This window comes from Chanodichthys erythropterus, chromosome 8 (assembly GCF_024489055.1).
Source record: "Chanodichthys erythropterus isolate Z2021 chromosome 8, ASM2448905v1, whole genome shotgun sequence".
NCBI lineage: Eukaryota > Metazoa > Chordata > Actinopteri > Cypriniformes > Xenocyprididae > Chanodichthys > Chanodichthys erythropterus.
In genome coordinates this window covers 13,909,014-13,932,942 of record NC_090228.1, presented here as the reverse complement: position 1 = coordinate 13,932,942, position 23,929 = coordinate 13,909,014, and the positions used below count along the sequence as shown (strand labels likewise).

Genomic DNA, 23,929 nt, shown 5'->3' with positions numbered 1-23,929 from the left:
ACTATATTAAATCCAGATTCATGTGCGGTGAGCGGGTTACAGCAAGGGAGAGGAAAAGAGCAAGAAGGACAGAATGTGAAGCGGGTAAATAGGAGGGTGTGGGTCACACAAAAGTGTCTGAGTTTTATGTGGACATTTGGCCTCAGGTTTACTGGCCAGATACGCGAACTCTGAGCTCAGCCCAAGGCAGATGGCCGGAAGGGATGATGAACAGGTCATCATCTGCATCCGCCACGGATCTGACGCCACATCACACTCTCCAGCTTTCCGCTAAATGAGCACACTGTGTCTTCAGGGCTCCACCTGTGCTTAATTGTGAAACCATCGCACTCTTTTTTGCACTAATAAAGTCTGAAAGTGTCTGGTCTAAACTTATTTAGGGGTCTTGATGATTCAGTGATATCCGACCAACCATTCTATACATAATGAGTGAAAAAAACTATTATTACATGAGCAACAGCGACCATTGGCAACACATTTTCAGTAACTTGAAACAATTCTAAGTCAGATGATACTTCCAATAAAAACAGTGGAGCGCACATGATCCAAATCCTTGGATTTGTTACTGTGACCGATTTCATTGTATATATGACTTATTACCGTGATCTCATTAGTAATTATACATATTCATATGTAAATTGTAGTTCTAGCACACAAACATTTTTTTGTATATTTGCATAAACATATACATTATTAACATACTGACACCGTCTAAAATGTACAGATGTAGAAATGTTTACAATCCCTTTTAAGTTAATACAATATTGAATTCATCTGTATATTTAATCAGTGAGATTAATTAAATATGTTAAATCACATTTTAATGCCTTTGAATAACGGTTTCATTCTATTCTATTTTATTCAAAATTCCGGAAATGTTGTTTTAAATTTGAATAAAATGAAAACTAAAAGACTTTCAAATCACATGAGCCAATATTTTATTCACAATAGAACATAGATAACATAACAAATGTTTAAACTGAGAAATTTTACAATTTTATGCACAAAATGAGCTCATTTCAAATTTGATGCCTGTTACAGGTCTCAAAAATAGTTGGAAAGGGAGCATGTTTACCGTGGTGTACCATCTCCTCTTCTTTTCAAAACAGTTTGAAGACGTCTGTGCATCAAGATTATGAGTTTACGGAGTTTTTTTGTTGGAATTTGGTCCCATTCTTTCCTTGATATAGGTTTCCAGCTGCTGAAGAGTTTGTGGTCGTTTTTGATGTATTTTTCTCTATAGGTGAAATATCTGGACTGTAGGCAGGCCAATTCTGCACCCGGACTCTTCTACAGTGAAGCCATACTGTTGTAATAGCTGCAGCATGTGGTTTTGCATTGTCCTGCTAAAATACACAAGGTCTCCCTCTTCTTTAGCCTGGGGGACACAGCGTCCATGATTTCCAACAAGAATGTCAAATTTGGTCTCGTCTGACCATAGAACACTTTTCCACTTTGAAATGAACAGTCCATTTTAAATGAGCCTTGGCCCACAGGACATGATGATGCTTCTGGTCCATGTTCACATATGGCTTCCTTTTTGCATGATAGAGCTTTAGTTGGCATCTGCAGATGGCACGGCGGATTGTGTTTACCGACAGTGGTTTCTGGAAGTATTCCTGGGCCCATTTAGTAATGTCATTGACACAATCATGCCGATGAGTGATACAGTGTCATCTGAGGGCCCGAAGACCACAGGCATCCAATAAAGGTCTTCAGCCTTGTCCTTTACGCATAGAGATTTCTCCAGTTTTTCTGAATCTTTTGATGTTATGCACTGTAGATGATGTGATTTGCAAAGACTTTGCAATTTGACATTGAGGAACATTGTTTTTAAAGCATCCACAATCTTTTTACGCACTCTTTTACAGCTCTGCCCATCTTTACTTCCGAGAGACTCTGCCTCTCTAAGACATCCCTTTTATAGCTAATCATTTTACAGACCTGATATCAATTAACTTAATTAGTTGCTAGATGTTCTCCCAGCTGAATTTTTCTTGGTTTTTCAGCCATTTGTTGCCCCGTGCCAACTTGAGACCTGTAGCAGGCATCAAATTTGAAATGAGCTCATTTAGTGTAATATTTCTCCGTTTAAACATTTATGTTATCTATGTTCTATTGTGAATAAAATATTGGCTCATGTGATTTGAAAGTCTTTTAGTTTTCATTTTATTCAAATTTAAAAAAACGTCCCAACATTTCTGGAATTTGGGTTGTATAATATTTTATTATTTTATTTTTATTATTATTTTAAATTCTAAAATAAATTTGAGAAGTGATTAGGATTGTGGTAGGGGTGCAGTTAGGGTCTCAAAAATATATTTATAAAAAATATATATAGTTCAATGGAAGATTTTTACATTCATAAAGATGTGCATTATGCAAATAATTTTATGTTTTACATGCTGTCAGTACATCCATATTGTATGCGCACATGTTCAGCGTATATATATATAAACATACCAAAATTTGCAATTTGCATGTGAATACCTATGAATATGAATTAGTTTTAATGTATTTATTATATTCGGTAAACTAAATTCTTGTCATTCTGAGTTTAATTTTTTGCATTGATAATTGTTCGTTAATAATAAATAATTCATTAATCATGATATGAAGTAATATAAACTGATGCACTTTGTATAATATATTCCTTCATTGTCAAAATTTAATGGCGTTATTTTTACTAGAAATCTCATTTGTGATCAGATACTCAAAAGCTTTTCAAATAGCCAGTAATGTGGTGTGATAAAATCGCTGTCAGTGTGAACAAGGCTTGAGACTGAAATACTAATCTCTTTCCAAATGTACAGCTTATCTTTCCCGTCTCCTGAAAATGTGCCACAAAAGCCCAATCTGATTTAGGAGGATTGAATCGTACCAATTCAGCAGTCTTTCAATTTCGAAAAGAAAAAAGAGAGAAAGTCAGGCAAGTGTAGAATAACCGAAATAAAGAAAGATACAGAGAGAAGAAAAACTGGGTCTTGATTTCAGTAACTAGCTGAACTCAAGCCAACTCCTCCTTCTCCATTCTGGGTACCTCCATTTGCACATTCAGTGCTCTTCCATGCCTGTTACTCAGTACAAATAAACAAGCCTAATACGGATTTGGAATTGCTTTACGTGTGTGTGCGGTTGAGGTTACGGGTCACCGAAAAAGTTTCTTGTTTCAAAAGAAACAAAAGTATGGTGGGTGGAAAGGAGGGGAATGTTTCCACCACGCAAAAAAGCAGCATGAAGTCCACCGAAAGAGTACGCGAGACGGAGGGAGGGAGGGAGGGAGGGAGGGAGGGAGGGAGGGAGACGCTTTTGTTGTATCCAGAATTCCCTATCTTTACCAGATGACACAGTATGGGAGTATGCCAATGCCTGTATAGTCCCAGCCTCTCGTCTCCCAACTTTTTTCCCCCTCGTTTTTCTTGTTCCAACTGCTTTTGGACCGCTCCAGACCGGGGGAAGTTCTTCTCCAATTGTCTCATTTGAAGGGACGAAGAAATTAACCCCTCCCTCTCTCCTTTTCTTCCCTCCCTCCCTTCACTCGTCCTCTCTCTCTCCCTCTCTCTGTCCTTCTCTCCATCCCCTCCCCCCGTGACAGAGCACACCTGCCTGATCTTGGCTGCAGGCGTCCACACAGTGATCAGCCCTCGGCCTGCCTCGCTGCACATCGGCTCCAGCCCTCTCTGGATTTGCGGATCTTCGTCTGCCGCTCTACGCGCTCCTGTACGTACAGGTAAGATCAACTCACCGCAAGCTTTCCTGTTAACTCCTCTGAGTGCTGAAAAGTAGGGATTTTGATTAGGAGAACAGACTGACCGTCTCAAAGAGAGGTTGAAGGTTTGCACTGATGAAATGTGGGTATTACCCCTCGGGAATCTGCGGTTTGGTGGTTTCTGCAGATCATTAAAGCATGGTGCAGAAATGAGGACTTTGCATTGGTTTGACTGTTTGCTTCAAGCTTTGAAGTGAAGTTTTCAGTGAATTTGATTCATTCTAGATTAAACAATTCAGTGCAACTGAGAGAATACAAAAGCTCCCTAAATGTTTTTACCTTGTTTGCATGTGGATTAAGGTCATGTTTGCATTCTGATTTGAAAACCATCATCTGTATTTCAAGCCAGAAAAGTGTATGCTCATGCAAATTGACTGCCGATGTGATTTTATTTGCTGTTCAGTTTGAGAGTACAGGGCATTTTCTATATTTTCCAAATTGTGACAAGTTTTCCTGCTCTGTGAAATCCCTCACAAACTCACTGTTGTGAAAAAGCCATTAACTTTTCGAGTGCCCTTATTCTCAAGCAGTGAGTCCTGACTTTTCCATCCCAGTTTTTCTTCCTTTTGTGCACCACTTGGCATTTAGAGAGAGTTCATGTAAGGCCTGAAAACACTAGAGGATTTCTAACAGTGCTCTCCTCAGATAGACCTGTCTGGAGAGAAGTTTTGTCCTCTGGCCTCGCTTTGCGTCTGCTTGCCTCCACTCGCTCGAAGTCGCATCCTAAACTCTTTATCCATGGCATGGAAGCCAAAGTGCCTTGAGCCATATTGGCTGAAAGATGAAAGCACTCAGAAGGAGAAAAAAGAGAGATGGAGAGAGTGAGAGTGTGGGACCGGTGTCTCATTAATCTTTTAATGATATAGCTTCCTTCCAATCGTAGGCAAGTTTGACAAGGCACTTCCTGGTAATCCCACCACAAAATTCCCAACTAACTCAAAACATTCGGAGGGGGAGAGGAAGAGGTAGCTGAAGGTTTATGGGAATTTAAGTTTTTAGAAGTGGGTAAATTGGGACACTTTGTAATCTTGAGATGTAACTGTCTCTGAACTATCAATTTGTGGGTGTCATATAATGGAACTACACAGTAATAATGAAAAACTTGTTGGGGTTAGGGGTTGGGGCTAGGTTTGGAAAAAAGGTTACTTCTCTTTTTTTTTATGGCTTATAACTTTCATTAATTGTGAACAGAACCCACGTACACAGTTTGTATCATGACAGGAAACCCTCTCTTCCTCCCTTCAAAGACAACATCCTCAGGCCATGCAATAAATATTCTGTGGAAGCCAAAGGTCTCCATTTGGTTCAAACTATGTGATGTTAGAAAGAGAGAGTCAATAAATGGTAGCCATGCTGGACAGTGTATGCTTTCCCCCTCTGTATTTGCCTTTTAACCCTTTGAGGAAAAGAAATGGGAGATTTGGACCAAAGACAAAGCAGTTGCTTATGACAGATGGCTGGGCAGTTGCCATGGAAAGAGGAAGTGAGAGGAAAGAGTGCTTGTATGTAAATGAGTCACTGAAGTAGGATTGACTAAATTTGTTGTCTTAAATCAAGGACATTACAGTCATGGTCATGGACTCAAAGCTTTTTTTCATTCATTTTCTTATGGGCCGAAATAATCAGCCGTCCTTCAGTATATAATTGCTTATTCAACATCCGAATGACTTTTTGTGGTTTTCGTGGTTGGGTCTTTTGAAGAAAACCCTTTTTTTTGATGGGTTTAACCATGGTTTTGATCTGTGAGAAAGTCTAATTGTGCTCTGGCAGATGCTTTGGATTTTGGTTTAGTGGTCTGGAACCAGTTTGACCGCAGAGGGCAGAGTGGTCAAAGCCCTTGTATGTTGGTGTAGTCCAGGAGTGCAGTTTGTTGAGCTGAATAATAAGTCCACATATTTCGTTTTTTTTATCCTTTTAGTATGATGTCTTTATGTGCTTTTGTTCTGATACATGATTCATTGGAATGAGCAGATAATTACATTTCTGAAACATTATCTCAGTGTTTGGGGAATTAGTGGTATTTTAGAGCTTTTAGTGGATGAATGTTTTCATAAATAAGTGGCTTTTTTAGGGTGCATCGATAAGATTGGACCGTCTATGTGTGTTTTAAAATGAAGGGAGCACATATGTTTCAAATGTCCTGTAGCCTGTAAATACCTTTCTGTGAGTCATTGCTGAAAGGAGCAGCAGGTCAATGAATCTGTGTGTGTGTGTGTGTGTGTGTGTGTGTGAGAGAGAGAGAGAGAGAGAGAGAGAGATAAAGAGAGAGTGAACAAAGAAGAAAATAAGAAAAGTAGAGCTGCATTCTATTTTCTAAATGTAACTTAAACCAAATATATCTGTTAGTCAATATACAAGATACACTGCAAACAATTTTCTTACTCAGTATTTTTTTTTCATGTTTTACAGTAAAATATCTAAACATTCTTAAATCAAGATACATTTACTTTACTTAATATATTAAGTCTTGTTTTTTGATACACACACACACACACACACACACATGCAAAAAAAAAAGTTCTTTAAAAAGATTTTTTAAAGCATAAACTCACAAGACATTTTACAGAAAACAATTATCTTGACTTAAGTCATTTTGTTAAATTTATCTTAATTTAGAATGGAATGTTTAGACATTTTGCTGGAAAACGAGACAAATAATTGGTAAGATTTATTTATTTTTGTACTTAAAAGTGTTATATGTCAATACAATTAATTGCAACAGGTAATTAATGTGTACTTACAAGTTACATGTAGGGTGCATGTTCTACTACACTACTACATAAACAGTAACATCAACATTGCAATCTGCATTTGCTTACATGACCTCATCTCCACATTATCCAATAAATCACTTGTGTTTGGATAAGTCAACCTTTCTAAGACACAATGCAGTCTGAATGATACAGTACAGAACTATAATTACTGAGCAAACTAATGTTACAGATTTATAACATAAACCACCTGTAGTGTATACAGTATATAAACTATTTATATACTGACCTGCTGTGACACAACCCAGACCTCAAGAAAGACAAGAAGGTAGAGTGAAATCAAGGGCAGAAATGGATTGAGTAAGAAAGAACGTGAGAGTTAAAATGGAAATTTTCCTTTCTCCTCTTGATTATTAAAAGCCCACATTTATAAAACCAGAAACAGGCCAGTGCTGATTCTGGATTCTGTGAAACACTTCAGTTGGATCAGACTGTTGCCCGACCCGCAAACGGAGAGAAATCAAAGCCGAGGGCCTGTAACAGCCTGGCAGAAGCTAATAGTTAGGCACAGAACTGTGTCTGTGAAAAATCATATCTCGAGTTTATTTCAACTCAGTCCTGATAATCGTTGTAACATTGATCCATCTGACACTTTTCCATTGGTTCCTGCTGAGAAGATACAGACATAGCATCCTTCCTGTTGAGTCGTCTTTGGCTGCTTTCTCTCTGATGGGATCTGCGGTTCCAAGTAGCGAGTGAATTGAGAAAATTTACCAGCCATACATTTTTCTTACCAGCCATTAAACTGTATTTTGCATTATTTTTATTTTACATTTTTTAATTATGTATAAAAACATAATGTATAGATAAATGTATAAAAGCAATATATTTTAAAATCTAAAAATATACAGATATTTTTAAAAAAATATTATATAAATTAAAATATTAGAAATCACACATAATGACATACTGTTACTGTTATATGTTCACCGTGATTTTGCCAAGTAAGACATGTTCCTGGATCAACATATTTTGTTGATTCTTGAACAACATTCCTTTATGAAAATTTCATCCTAACTTTTCCCCAACCCCTAAACCTAACCCTACCCATAACCTATCCCTAAAATCAAAGGGAAATGATAGTTGAATAACACTGTTGTGGAAGCACCTAACTCAGGTTGTAAGCCTAAACTTGATATAAATGGTAAACTTGTCCCTCAAATCTGATTGGTTGATTGGAATGTTGTTCCAGGATCAACAAAGATGTTGGTCCAGGAACATGTTGTACTTGGTAAAATCATGTTCACCTGTTCCTAATATATTTGTTTTGGTGGTCGGCACATTAAGTTTTATGTTGAAGTTTCTTATAAGTTACCAATTTATTAGTTTTGCATAACCAGACATTTAGACTAATGGCAGAAGGTCTGGACTCCATTGCAGCTTTAATGGGCCAAGGACTGTCTACATCTGACTGACATGTAAACTAACCAATCACAGTTTGCTTTGTTCCTCGTCATTTTTAGAGCATGAAAATGATTGTAGATGTCCTTATGTTAAGAGACTGCCGTGCATCTAATAAAATATTCATTCAATAACGTTGTCCAAGTTTACTGCAACAAAGTCGCCGCAAACTTCACATACTTTTGAAAATCCTGATAAGCATGATTTCCTCTTCCATGAGGGGGTTTGGCTTCATCACAGCTTTGTTTCCCGTTAAAGAAACCGACACACACGTTTCCGGGAAATCCTGTAGAATTTAACCACTCACATGACATCTACTAAACTCCAGAAGTGTTTCCCATTTTGTGTGCCTTTTGCTTCAGATGTTCAGCCAATTCTACATGAACGTGAAATCTAAGACTACAAATTTATTTATTCGCCCAAACCCGAGTACTCCTTTTTTTGTGATTGCCGCATGTGATTGGCGCATTGGACCCTGCCTGCACTTTCCCAACAACAGCACGACACCATCAATCTGTCTTGTCTGTTTGCCTGGCTCTCATAGCAGCCTGCGGTTTGTTGACAGGACGCAACTCAAATGCTTCAGCAGCTTCCCATGATCCCCCTTCAAACAAAATCGCTTGTGGTGACAGCCTGTAATGCTCAAAGGGCTTTTCTTTCTGCTGACCAGGTTCTGATGCTCTAAACTCTTACTATGGCATCATTCCTGCTGGGAATACATATAGAAGGGGTTCATATGGCTCAACTGGTAGAGCATGGCGCAAGGCCATGGGTTCAATTCCCAGGGACTCATGTACATAAAACAACCCTGAAAGCACTGTAAATCTATCAAATACTTAAATGTTAAAGGGCAAAGTAATTCTGCAGTGTGTTTGCTCAAAGCGTCTCATTGCCCACTGGGTCAAAGGTAATTAAAGGTGTCGAAGTGGATGGATATAGGCCTGGAAACGTAACATTACATTAAATAGCATGTCTAAATTGAGGTCAGTAAGTTATTGTTTTGAAATGCCATTGAATAAAACTACAATTTCTTATTGTCTCTCTTGAAACATGGATACTGGTTGTGGTTGAACTGGAGGAACCCTAGAAAATTGTTTCAACATTTTGTCATGTGATGTAAATCACCAGTAACAAGGAATCTGAGGTTGAAGGTCACTTACCATGCTTTTGCCATTAGTGTATAAGGCTTGCAGGAGTTTGAAACTTCTGGTTAATTTTCTTCAGTTTTTGAAGTTGGTCTTTTGAGATGATTTTTTTGGATCTGCACTCTGTTTGCTTGTAGATATTGGCTATAAATAGTGATTATCCATGTTTCCAATTGAAGTCTTTTCGGTTCCAACAATGGAATGTGTTGCCAAATTCATCTTATATAGGTTTGCACTAAGATTAAATGTATGCATCACTGTCTTCTACTGCTTGAGGAGTTAGGACAAAGAAGTCATCTTTTCCAAAAGGTTGTCGAGGTCAGTTCCTGGGTTTCCAGAGTTTAACAACAGAGGCACCGTGGTTATTCATTGTCCAAGTGACGTGGCCGCCTCGAGGATTTGAACTACTGTAATTATGCTGTATGTTGATTACATGGACCTGAGATGACCCTAGAAAGACAAACTGGGCTCTGGGAGTTACTGTACCTACTTTACAATTTCCTCGTCATTCAACAACGTCCAGCTTCTCCTCAGACATATGTTTATGTGCGGGCTCGTGGACAACTTTGTGCACTCTCTCTGTGATGGTTTTTCCTGACTGAAGGCATGAATGAGTTTGGTCAACTCAGATCAACAGTTTTCATAAATATACTGTGCTGGATTGTCTTTTTAACAGTTTATGGTAGGGGATTTCAAACTGGGGTCCAGGGACCCACGGGGGGCTGCATGGAATATTTGAATCTAACACAATGTTTTTAATTACTATAGAATTTGAAATTATTACCGTTTAATTTTGCTTTCATTATTAATTCATGACATTAATCACAATTAATTTATTCTATTGACAATTTATTGATTAATTCTATTCTTCAGCATCATTACTCCAGTCTTTTGTGTCACATGATCCTTTTGAAATCATTCTAATATGCTGATTTGGTGCTCAATAGACATTTCTTATTATTTCTTATTTTTTATAATATTTTTCTGTGAACTGCAATACATTTTTTAGAATTCTTTGATGAATAGAAAGTTCAAAAGAAATGTGAAAATTTGTAACAATGTCTTTGCTGTCGCTTTTGATCAATTTAATGTATCCTTACCAAATAAAAGTAATACTGGCTGAATAAAAGTAACATTTCTGGCCCCAAACTTTTGAACAATACCATATTTTATGCCAATTTGAAGGGAGTCCCTCTCAAGGAGATCATATTTTCAGGTCCTAGGCAAAATGTTTGGTTTACAGCATTTCTTTTGATGGTTTCATTCCCTTCATTACAAATGCCAGTAGTGATTAAAAAGCATTTTTAAGAAGAATGTTAATCTAAATGAATAAAAATACTTTTTATTTCAACCTCCAAGGTTTTTTAATGTAATTTATCTCCTTCTTATTTTATTAAATATATAGTAATGCATTTAGTGGTATAAATCTAACCATCAGTCTAACACCATAAAAAGTTGCAGCCATAACCACCAGAGACCTCTAAACTCAAACATACATTTGACCCCTGACCTCTGCCTAGTTATAACCCACATTGCCAAGTCACATTCATGCACTCTACATCTGTCATTTGACTTTTAACCCACCCAGCGTATCACCCCTCACCTTTAACCCCTTGTCTTCTCCATTTTATCTTCCAGGCCTTCATCAGCAACATGAAATCGGCCTGTCTTTCCCTGCTTTTGGTGTCCGTATGCTGGGCTCTTCCCTTCCGTCAGTCTGGCTTCATGGACTTCATGATGGAGGACGAAACGGGCTCAGGAGATGATACTTTGATTGTCACTCGTAGACCACCCATTAAGTTGCCACCTGTGGAAGTTGATCTAGATTTTGTACCTGATGGACCTTTCTGCCCCTTCCGATGCCAGTGCCATCTGCGAGTGTCCCAGTGTTCTGATCTAGGTAAACACTTTATGACACTAGACTAGACTGCTTGATGAAAGCTGCATATGTTTTATGTGATATTTTTTTAACCAGTACCACTATGTTTCTGGCTGGTTTTAGGCAACATGGTAAAATGATCAGTGGCAATAACAAACTCTGAGTAAACCCAGAGACCAGCCACAGTCTGTTTGCTAACTGTCTGGTAGCCTACATAATGTTTATAAAAACTGGAAAGTACTTTCTCTATCTGAAAAACTGTAATTTAATACCCTAGCAACCATCCGGAACACCCAAGCAACTGATTTGCAATGCCCTAGCAACCATGCAGAACACTGAAGCATCTGTTTAGGAGAAAACCAAGGACAACCTTGCAGCCACCTTACAATGTTCTAGCAACACATTAGAAACCACTAAGAACACCATAGAAACCACCTAGTAATGCCTTAACAACCACCTAGCAACATGCTTAGAACAACCCAAAACAACCTTGTAAAGCCGTAGCAACCATCTGGCAATTTATCTGATGGTCTATTTGCCTGACTTGTAAAACCTTAAAACTTTAAACTGCCTAGCAACGCCCTAGCAACCACACAGGTCACCCTTGCAACCTCTTAGAATACGCTAGCAACACACTAGCAACCACCCTTTGCACCATAGAAACTCCCTAGCAATGCCTTAGCAACACCCAAGCAACATACTTGGAGCCATCCAGAACAACATTGTAAAGCTCTAGAAACTGTCTAGCAGTCTATCCGATTGTCCATCTGTCTATTTGTCTGACCTACAAAACCAAACTTCAAAGCAGAAACTAGAAACCAGTAACTCTCAAACACCAGCCTAGCAACCACCCAAGACACCCTTGCAACCACTTTGAAATGCTTAGCAACCACTCAGACTAATGCTGAAACATGCTAGCAAACACTCATAACATCATAGAAAAGTAACACCTAAGGAACTGCATAGCAGCACATTTGGAACCACCCAGAACAACTTGGCAAAGCCTTAGCAACCACCCAGAATACCCTAGCAACCATCTAGTAATCCCCTGCAAAACATTCAAACTTTGTTTTAAATTATTTTAAACTTTCAAATAAAGGCTTTAACAAGCCAACATCAAAACTTGTCTTTATAAACTAGTCCTGTCAAATCGATTAATCGCAATTAATCGCATCTATATATATATATCTATTATATATCATATATATATATATATATATATATATATATATATATATATATATATATATATATACAGCTATGGAAAAAATTAAGAGACCACTTAACATTGATTTCTGAACTAGGAGTGGTCTCTTAATTTTTTCCATAGCTGTATATAATAATCAATAATCGCGATTAATCGATTCGACAGGACTAAATAATATATTTCATAACTTTCACTGTTTTCCTTGAATGTGTTTTTTGTCCTACACCTTATGTCAGTTTTTTCATGGCATAAACTGTCAAAGGCCAGGCTGCCATAAACAAAATCTCTTTCTTTGTTTGATCTGCCCATTGTTGAGTCACCATCGAATTACTAATGTCACCGTTTCAAAACCACTTTAAATGTTTTCATATGCTGTTAACTGCTCTCACTTCCGTAGACGACTAGGCACTAACCTCCAGACGGCTGCCTCATTTTCCTAATTGAATCCCCAGGCGTGTGTGTGTCTGTTAATGCTTGAGAAAGTCTGTTCTTTTATAAAGTTACTTCCAAAGATTTCCACATGTCTTCCTGAAAAAGCTACACTGTCCACCAAATCACTGTGATTTACACAGAAAATAGTAATAGAAACTAACATATAGTTACAAAGAGTTGACTGATCCTCCTAAATTGTTCTGCGATAGTTTTAACTAAGTTTTATTGTCTGTGTCATCAGATCTCTTTTTATTTCTCCACCCTTCTATCCTGTAATGCAATGTAATTGAGTTGCTGAAGCACATTGTCTCAGTTAGCACAGCTTTTTCTAACAGGAAATTACTCAGAGGTTTGTTTGATAGGCAGAATGTCTGTTTGGAAAGAAATACTGTTGACCAGGCAAAACGAGAACAGCAATTCTCAGTAAGGGCCAATTCCAGTCTTTCGTAACATTAAGACTTAACTCCAGTTGAAATGGACAGAGAAAGAACGAGAACAAAAATGGGATTGACAACAAGGGCAAATAAGAGAAGACCAAATAGTTGAGGCATCCAGCTCTCATCTGCTCCGCAGCTCTTTTGGCATGAAACAGACCTGGAAAAGAATGGAGGGAGAGGGGATAGGTGTGCCGACAGGGCTGTTCTCCATCTAACTTCACCTCTTTTCAGTGAAATATGTGACCCAGTTTATACAGCTCTGCAGCTGCAGGGAAAACCGCCTGGATATAATGCCAGGACCCAAGAACAACCAATGGCAAAATTGAGTTTGTTTGTCTAGGAAAGTTTGATTAAGAGCCTGCTTGTGTTTTACTTGCTATCCACTTTTAGATATCAGTTTAGTACATGTATTTCTTTTTAGAAGTGTACATTATTCCTTAGGGACTTTCGCACCGGGTTGTTATAGGAACTAGCGACCAGGGTGGTTCCCCAAGAACTAAATGTTCCCCTAGGGTTATTTTCCTGGTTGCACTCGCACCGCCAGTAGTAACTCTGAAGTGTTGTAAGATGGCTGACAGCGACGTCAACATTTAAGCCCATCATTCAACAAATTCAACAACTTGAGAATGGGGGACGCCATGATCTGAACTGTGTTATTGTTGTGTGTCGTGGGATTCATGATAATGTAGATGGAATGTAGACGTATAGTTTAAGCGATGGAAAGAGCAAAAAGGAGAGCTAAGAGACAGCAAACAGACTATCTAGATAATGTGGTGAATGTTTATATGGTTGTCAGTGAATGGGATGCTAAATGTCATTTTGGCTTTTAATAAGTTTTTTCCCGATAAATAGGCAAGAAAAAACCCGGTGTCCTCCATGATCTTCCGACAATAAAGCACTTAAATGCGTCAAGATTGTAATCACAACTTCACAAGTGGGAAGTAGGAAATTTACGATAGTTCTTGAAGACAGTTCTTGAAGACCGGAATGCCACTCAAAGCCGGATATTCGACCTGTAAACTCGGGGTACCTCGATCAACCCCAACCTCAGCGAGATGCTTCATTTGATGTCACTTTCAAGATGTCGGCAAGTCCTGCTTCCAATGAGCATAAGTGTAAAAACAAACTTTAACATTAGATATTAAGTGTATGTAATTATACCTTTTTGCTTTTCGTCAGCTGTTTTCAAAGCGATTTTATGTTTTCATTCTGTTTTTGCCATAACTGACACAAAAACACTATATGCTCTCATTATGTCATGGTGACATCATGTACAATATGATCTCGTTGTGTTGTGTCATGTGGTCAGCATGTGAATGTGACGTCCGATTGCCTGGAACTCACTTAAGTCTGAAGTGGGACATTTAATTTGGGATTTTCACACGTCCAACCTCGTCTGGAAGACCCTATTCTGAAATAGGAGATAATTTGGTTTCACCAAAAGACTTTCCTAACTAAATTTGCTGCGGTGTGAACACGCCAAAAAGTGGGTACTTCTGCCATTAGTTCTAGGAACTATGAATAGGTTCCTCCAGTGCAAAAGACCCTATTTTTTGAGTGTAGAGAAACATGGAAGAGTGACTTACATGATGAGAATCTTGGGGATAAAATGGCATCTCAAGTTTTTATTCTTCTCACCAATAAAACTAGCAGAAATGAAAGAAATGAGTTTAGCATCCGTGGGCCTGTTAATGATGGTTTTGTGTTGTTCTCTGCTCTTGATTTTGATTGAGTTGCTGATTTCAGTGGTTAAATAATATTTTTTACCACAAAGAACAGTTTGTTTTTGAATAGTTTCATGTGTTTGTTCTATAAGGGTTGCCAATGAGCTGCACGTCCTGAATATCTTATTGCCATTTGGGTTAAATGTTAAAATGAACCCTGATTGTGCTTCTCCCCCAAAGATTTTATGATGTTATTATTACTGCTTTTTGGATTATATACTGATAATATATTCCATAATAACACACTTTTTGACCTACACTGATTACTGAGGTTTTGGGTGAAATGTAGAAATGAGACTAAACAGAGGAGAACGAAAGGACCATGTGTGAGACATCTCAGCAGCAGTGATATGTCCAACTGTGATCTCTGTGTCCTCTGTCCTGTGGTTATATAATTAACAGGGACATATTCTTAAACTGTTTATACACATGCACTGATGAGGAAACTCACCGCAAAACAAAACCAAACAATGTTTGTGTGAGGTTCTGTCTAAAGAGCTTTTAGAGTTGGTAGAGCAGATATATTTATGTTTATGTATGTGAATGTGTGTTTACCTTATTTTTCCTATGTTTGAACGCTATGATATACTGTTAAGTGGACCCAAAAAGCTTTTTGGCTTTTAAATTTAATTTGTTAATGATGCCAAGTTTCTGAGCAAACTTTTTTTTTGGGAAATGTTTTGATTCAAACAAAGTGTGTTTGTGCTAAAATAAATGTAATTTGTTTTCGATATTTTTGCTATATAATGCAAAGACATTCCTAAATATTGATACTTTTTTGCTTCCATGTAGCTTGGTTTGCAGCACATTAAATGAAAGCTGTGTCATATTGTCCAATGTTGGCAAAATCAAATTCCCCTTGTGTGGAAAAGTTATGTCAGCTTTTGCTATTGACAGCATCGTACAGCATTTATAATCCTTCCAAGAAAAACTGTGAGATATCTGGCATAACAGCTGTCTATGATCAATTCAATGAACTTTCAGAGCTGTTTCGAAACACTAAAACTTATGTGACCCATCATCATAACTCACTGATATGCTGCACTCCAACCCTTTTTTTTCACTGTGTTACTTAAGCTCTGGCCCTTACAATTGATTGGTCCAAAGTCCAACTGCACATTCATCATTCATTTATGGAGCCCTCTTTTTTCCCCCAATTTATTTTGATGCTATTTTCAATGTTTACACTGTTTTAGAGTTGTACCTGACGTCTCAGACCAAATAAATTAACTCATGCAATTCTGTAGGAATGATATTATGAGAAAGATATATGAGAATTTATTTACAATTAAGTTTTAGCCTTGGTCCATGCAGACATTTCTTAGGAATGCTTCTCTTATTACACAAGTAGAATGGTAGCTCATTAAAGTTCATAGAAACGTCTATACAGTGACAACTGGAGCTCATCCAAAACCAAGACCAGTCCACCATTCACATTCTTTCTGCCATTTAAACATTATCCAGGAATGTAGCTGCTCGATTTAGTACCAGGATTTACCCTTGAAGGATTTTGTTGTTGTTTTTAGCAAATGAGTGTGTTGTGTTGGTGTTGGATCAGGATCCATATGTCTACAGTTGATTTGATTTCAAAGTAGAATCTAGCCATAAAAGCCCAGATCAGCTCATATCCCATTTCATCAGTGTCATTTTTCTTACTACTTGTGTTTTTCAGGTCTGAAGAACGTTCCAGAAAAAATTCCACTTGATACCACTCTCCTGGATTTGCAGAACAACAAGATCTCAGAGATCAAAGAAAATGACTTCAAAGGCCTGAAGTTTCTCCAAGTGAGATATTCAATTACTCTCTCTTTCGCTTGTTCTCTTTTTTTAACCACATTTTCTTTAATTCCCTAAATTGGATCGTAGAAGCAATGACATTTCTCAATCCCCCTTAAAGTCCTCACAGGACAAATCCTATTTCACTCATTTTAAAACCAATTGGCTCCTCTCATCCTGATAACTGGAAGTGACAGCGTGATATTTTTGCTATGTCCCTGAAACCAGCTATTTAATAAAGAGAACATAATGTCCAAATTTTCAAATCAAAGCCATTTGTGAGCCTCGTTTTACATAGAAGAAATTCTACACTAAAAGCAATTCTTTTCCCAAAAACAAATGCTTGAGCAGCACTCCAGAGAAGGGTGCTAAAACTATGCGTTGCAACCACAGCGATTTTTGAAGGCAAATGTCTGCTCCTATTTTTCGAAAACACTGCAAAAATTCTCTGGAGATCTTCAGATACACTTTACAGAATAGCGCTTGAGGGAAACTCATGATCCGGAATGTGAAATCCTCTGTGTTTCCAATCCATCCCTTTCCAGAAAACAGCTCTCAGTGTGAGAAATGTGTCATTCCCAGGTGCACAAGTGTAATGATTCAATTTTGGAGCGGATCCATTGTTCAGCCTCCTGAACTTCAATAAATATACAGCCTCCCATCGAGGGCCCTTTGCTATTTCTCGCTTTCCAAGCTCAACATCCACACGGAGCCTGGATCTGTTAGGCGCCAATGAGAGATGAATGCAAACAGAACAGAAAGTGAGAAAATGGTGCCAAAATGCTATGTGAGCCATCGCTATTTAATTATCACAGTGAAAATAAATGAAGATTTGTATGTGCTGGAATGTTATATAGATTATAGAAAGTAGCTAGGGACCTTTTTATGACTAAATATCAGGGGTGAAAGGCATATTACTGATTTAAACACAAAGACCAAAACATTTAAACACTGATAACTACTATAATTAAAGTTAAGTTACCTTTAAAGCCATAAAGTTCCTGATTTTTTTTTTTTTTTTTAGACACTCATCCTGGTCAACAATAAGATCACCATTATTCATGCCAAGGCCTTTTCCTCTCTGATCAATCTGGAGAGACTCTACCTGTCCAAGAACCTTCTGAAGGACGTTCCTGCTAACATGCCGAAAAGCCTCCAGGAGCTGCGCATTCACGAGAACCAGATTAACAAGATAAAGAAGTCCTCCTTCGCCGGCATGGCCAATGTCATCGTCATGGGTAGGAACTTTTGTCTGTGCTGAGCCTGACTAGACTATTTTACTATTTTATCTTTTTTTTTTTCTTTTTTGTAATAAGATGACCATAGATGTCGGTTTACAAACTTATTGCAATTGTGATTTATTCTATAACATTAATTTATTTTACTTGCTCAATTTATACTTTATTTTTGGAGTAAAAATTCATTGTTACTCATGGCTTTTTGAATCAACACCTTTTGTTTTCTTGACCCTTTATTTTATTTTATTTTATTTTATTTTATTTTATTTTATTTTATTTTATTTTATTTTATTTTATTTTATTTTATTTTATTTTATTTTATTTTATTTTATTTTATTTTATTTTATTTTATTTTATTTTTCCTGCACTGAAAGGAATATCACATATATAAATTAAAATATCAATCATCAGTTTTATAAATATTATGTATATGCAGGCGCGGTCTGAGTCTGATTTTTTTATTTTATTTTATTTTATTTTATTTTATTTTATTTTATTTTATTTTATTTTATTTTATTTTATTTTATTTTATTTTATTTTATTTTATTTTATTTTATTTTATTTTATTTTATTTTATTTTATCTATTTTATTTTTCCTGCACTGAAAGGAATAGCACATATATACATTAAAATATCAATTATCAGTTTTATAAATATTATGTATATGCAGGCTCGGTCTGAGTCTGATTTTTTATTATTTAATTTAATTAATTTAATTTTATTTTATTTTATTTTATTTTATTTTATTTTATTTATTTTATTTTATTTTATTTTATTTTATTTTATTTTATTTTATTTTATTTTATTTTATTTTATTTTATTTTATTTTATTTTATTTTATTTTATTTTGTTTTATCTATTTTATTTTTCCTGCACTGAAAGGAATAGCACATATATACATTAAAATATCAATTATCAGTTTTATAAATATTATGTATATGCAGGCTCGGTCTGAGTCTGATTTTTTATTATTTAATTTTATTTAATTTTATTTTATTTTATTTTATTTTATTTTATTTTATTTTATTTTATTTTATTTTATTTTATTTTATTTTATTTTATTTTATTTTATTTTATTTTATTTTATTTTATTTTATTTTTCCTGCACTGAAAGGAATAGCACATATATACATTAAAATATCAATTATCAGTTTTATAAATATTATGTATATGCAGGCTCGGTCTGAGTCTGATTTTTTATTATTTAATTTAATTTAATTTTATTTTATTTAATTTAATTTAATTTAATTTTATTTTATTTTATTTTATTTTATTTTATTTTATTTTATTTTATTTTATTTTATTTTATTTTATTTTATTTTATTTTATTTTATTTTATTTTATTTTATTTTATTTTATTTTTCCTGCACTGAAAGGAATAGCACATATATAAATTAAAATATCAATCATCAGTTTTATAAATATTATGTATATGCAGGCTCGGTCTGAGTCTGATTTTTTATTTTATTTTATTTTATTTTCAAAGGAAATAGCACAAATAAAAACATCAATCACCATCAAATTAGCAGTGTAAAAATATTCTATTAATTTTCAAATATTCATTTTCTATGTATAGCTAACCATGAACTAATGCACATTTTGCCTCTGTCCCATTCCAGAGCTTGGCTCTAACCCTCTGAGCAGCTCTGGAGTTGATAATGGAGCTTTTGCTGATCTGAAGAGGGTCTCTTACATTCGAATTGCTGACACCAACATCACTACCATTCCCAAAGGTACAGAATCATCCCTATTGTGAATAATGATGGATATCCCTTTCATTTCAATGAATCAATACACATTAATCTGTGTCAAAAATGTCCAGGTCTGCCCAGCTCTCTGTTTGAGCTTCACTTGGATGGAAACAAGATCACCAAAGTGACCGCAGACAGTCTGAAGGGCCTGAAGAACCTGTCCAAGTAAATGCATCTTTCTTCTTAATATATTACTCATTTGTTAGGCAAACAACCAGTTGATTTTCCTGCATGGCAGACTTGATGAGGCTGGACACAGAAACAGCTAAATATGTCTCTGAAAACCTCAGCAAAATCTGACTCAGGAGGTGTGATGCAGAACAGAGGAAACAATAATTCAGATTTCGTTAGATGTGTTTAGAATTTGCGTGAGAACAGCTTAGTTGGAGGTGATGGTTGGCTCACGCACCTTGTGAGACTCAAACACCATGACATCATTGCATGGATCAGTTTGCTTTGGATCACACAGAGAAATTAGAACATTCATATTACACAGATTTTCCACTGTACATGCCGAGACTGAATCACAGCTGGGTTCTTATAAAAGGGTTTTGACTCTAACACTAACCGCTGTATGCAAAGACGGGAAGATTGTTTTGCTGTTAGTCTCGTAATTCTGATATTTGATGAGGGAAATGAATAATATAGGTAGAATCGTTTCTCCATTTAGCAAAACAGCACTGGGAATGTATCTGTGTTTTTTTTTTTTCTTTAGTTTTCACTTTATTATTGTTCATTTTTAGTTTTTCGCAGTTTTCTAGTATATGTTTATGCAGTTTTTAAAGAAATTAATCCTTTTATTCAGCAAAGATGCATTAAATTGATCAAAAATGAAATGTATAATGTTACAAAAGATTTCTATCTTAGATAAATGCTGTTCTTTTGAACTTTCATTAAAAATGTACCATGATATTCACAAAAATATTAAGCAGCACAACTTTTTTCAACATTGATAATAATAATAATAAATGTTTAAATGATTTTTGAAGGATCATGTGACACTGACGACTGGAGTAATGATGCTGAAAATTCAGTTTTGCCATCAGAGAAATACATTACATTTAAAAATATATTCAAATACATAATTATATAGAAAGTCATTTTAAATTGTAATAAAATCTCACAATATTATACCGTTTTTACTGCATTTTCAGTCATCTGACTTCTTTCAAAAACATAGAAAATGCCATTTGTTTTACTTTTGGCTTTCATTTTAATTTTAGTTTTCATTAATAATAATATGACTTTTCAGGCTTGGTCTAAGCCATAATGAGATCAGCGTGGTGGAGAACGGTTCTCTGGCCAATGTGCCTCACCTGAGGGAACTTCACCTGGACAACAACGCGCTCACTACTGTTCCTACCGGCCTGCCAGAACACAAATACATTCAGGTGAGAGATATCACACAAGTTAACACCATTTCTTTAAAGTCAGCATGAAACCGAAGTTGCCATAGCCTTTTTTTCCCTTGTAAGATCATATATCCAAGTGAGATGGCTTCTAGAATAAGAAAAAAAAGAAAGGGAATTAATTTTATCCATTGGGAGTTGATTGGATGGTTTTGCAGTTGAGTGACAGGTTGTCCCACCCTCGTGCCAGTAAACACATCATCAGAGAAAAGAAAATATGTCGCCCCCAAGAGGAAGGGAGAGTTATTTTGATTAAACATATATGAGGGCATATGTGTTTAAAAAAAAAGAGAAGATGTTTATGCGTAAATTCATTCCATTTTGATTTCATTATGACTTAAAGTCGCACATTGTCATGCTGTCATTCCCATGAATTACAGGTGATCTACCTTCACGCCAACAAGATTGCTGCTGTGGGAACAGAGGACTTCTGCCCACCCGGCTATAATACAAAGAAGGCCATGTACTCGGGCATTAGCCTGTTCAGTAATCCAGTGCCCTATTGGGAGGTCCAGCCGATCACCTTCCGCTGCGTCTTTGACCGCTCGGCCATTCAACTGGGCAACTACAGGAAGAAATAGAGCGTCCAATCAGACGGCTCAGTCACTGTTTTCATCCCGCCCCTTCCTGTCTGACCTAATCCTTTCAAGCACATAACTTAGTCTGAATGTCATATCTCAGTTAACTCGAAAAATAAACTACAATTCCATTTTCAACATGCACTTTACTGGACAGATGTCACATGATACTTTCAAATAGCCAAATGCATATCAGTATTGTACTGAAAATACATATTGTGTTGCTATAAGTGCAGTTTATAAAAAAGGAAATGTATGATTTTGAGAAGTTTTGCAAAAGAAAGAAAATGAAATAAAGTAAAGCCATGACCACTTAGAATATCCAACAGCGCAAATCGCCCAGCTGAAATGATCTTTTTCGAAGGTCCGTTTTGGATCTTCTGGACCTAAGCCATGTTCTTCTATGTTTTTCGCTGGCCTGTGGAGCGGGCAGCAAGGGGTTAACAATTAACAAAAGCTTGTATGCTAGAATGTACTCAGTTATTACTTTCCATGTAGCGCTACTTCAGATTGTGCTGTTAAAAATTGTTGTTTCTCTCGGTATCAATTGAAATGGGAGAAAACAGGGAGCTGGGCTGTACGAGTTTCTCTTCATCTCAATTCAGATGTTATGGTGACATTTGTGTTCATTAGTTTCCTTGGATCCCGTCTGCTCTGGCCAGGTGAACATAGCGCTTCAAGATGTAGAATAAACTATTGTCATTGCGACGAAAGCGATTCCCCGACGTATACGCATGCTTTTTCTACTCATTGACTGTGGTGTTATGTGCGAGTGTGTATGTGTGTTTCTTTCTTTTTTGTGTTTGTTGATCGTCTGTGTTTCAGTCTGGAAGGATCGGGAGGGTGACGGCGGACATGGACACCTCCTGCTTTCATGAGAGTCATGAATGTCTCTTGTATAGACGCTGTATATAAATGCTGTATAAAAGAATCCTATCAATGCTTTGAAGCACAAGCACTTACAGTAGTTTGGACTTTAATATATCGGCAATAAAGGTAATCCCTTTCTCTCTCTCTCTCTCTCTTTCTCTCTCTCTCTGTCCAATGAGGGCTCCGACACAGGTGTCTTGTGTACCAAATAAACAGTCAAATCTCTCACCATGCTTTCTGGGAACTTTCACTGGGTGGTTTAATGGGCACAGGGTTGGTTTTCAGGTAAATTAATTGAATCATACCTCAAAATAACACTTTCTTGGATGGATGCTACAGTCGCAGAAGACCTTGAAAAGCTACGGTAAAAATGTCACGGTTGGGTGCTAGTTCTGGTTTCTTTTCTCTACCAAAACTGTTTAAACTCATGTGTTTGTGTCATTTATGAATTATACAGCCTTTGCTCAAGTTGAAACACTAAGCACAAAATTTGAATATTATATAAAAAAGTCAATCCAAGGAACAGAGGTTTCCAGAGCCTTTCATGTGGGTGTTTTATTTTCCAAAGACATAAAATATAAAAGAAATTACGTTTTATATAGGAGGGGAAAAAAAAAAAAATGTTCATTTTAAAATCCTTTTAATTGTGCGGTTTAATTTCTTTTAATTCATCTCAATGTGCTATTTTGAACTGAAATATTATATTTACTTTGGATTTTGTTTCTCCGATATATATAAAAATAGTTGTTTTTAAAAATATCAGTTCTAATTGTGAGTCATCTCAGAAAAAAGGTTTCTGGGTCAACCATAAACAGATTTTATGAAAATTATAAAATAGTCATGAGTCTCTCTAAACACAGGGATTACCTGAGGATGTTAGTTAATAGTAGCCTTTGTGAAGATGATGAAAAAAAAAAAAAAAAAAAAAAAAAAAAAATATATATATATATATATATATATATATATATATATATATATATATATATATATATATATATATATATATATATATATATATATATAATTTCCTGATTGGATAATGACAGTCTCTAGCCAATATATGCTTATAAAATCAGACACTTCAAAAGATGTAATGGAAATGCTGAAAATATAAGTGAAGATCATTTTAATCATTAGGTAATTATGAAGGGCACAATGAAATGGCAATTCACTAAACGTTAACTAACAACAGCAATAAAAAAAAACCAATTCAAGTAGGTAATAGCCTACTTTTATACTGTTATACGTTCAAAGCTATATGTTGAGGTCATTTTCAAACAGCGGAGGTGTTGTAAATTTATTACAACACACAGGTGTCTTTTCATTCATCAGTTTCATAACATAGCCACCAGGTTCTCTCTTGTTTCTCTATAGTGCCCCCTTGTGGACCATTTTGTGCTGCACTATTTTAACTCATATGAGCTTTAATAATCAAGCCCCTCCTCCAGAACTCAATGTTAAAGTGCAATGTATGTGTATGTGAGAGAGAGATGGAGAGGACACACTGCGGGATTGTGTATGTGTAAATATATTCATGTGTGT

General features: G+C 36.1%; 1 protein-coding gene across 4 annotated transcripts in view; it reads left to right on the top strand.

The window, feature by feature from the left end:
* dcn (decorin) overlaps nt 1-22,613 on the top strand; it is a 44,114-nt gene extending 21,501 nt beyond the window's left edge. Inside the window, exons 2-9 of one of the 4 annotated variants that reach the window (XM_067391893.1) lie at nt 3,596-3,730; nt 10,725-10,986; nt 16,438-16,550; nt 17,566-17,779; nt 19,399-19,512; nt 19,602-19,695; nt 20,783-20,921; nt 21,320-22,613. In XM_067391893.1, coding sequence (XP_067247994.1) covers nt 10,740-10,986; nt 16,438-16,550; nt 17,566-17,779; nt 19,399-19,512; nt 19,602-19,695; nt 20,783-20,921; nt 21,320-21,520 — 1,122 coding nt within the window. In that variant the 5' untranslated portion in view covers nt 3,596-3,730; nt 10,725-10,739 and the 3' untranslated portion in view covers nt 21,521-22,613. Of the gene's footprint in view, nt 1-3,394; nt 3,731-10,724; nt 10,987-16,437; nt 16,551-17,565; nt 17,780-19,398; nt 19,513-19,601; nt 19,696-20,782; nt 20,922-21,319 lie in introns of those variants that run through there. The other 3 variants (XM_067391894.1, XM_067391892.1, XM_067391895.1) reach the window with 3 other exon arrangements.
* The last annotated feature ends 1,316 nt before the right edge of the window (nt 22,614-23,929 follow it).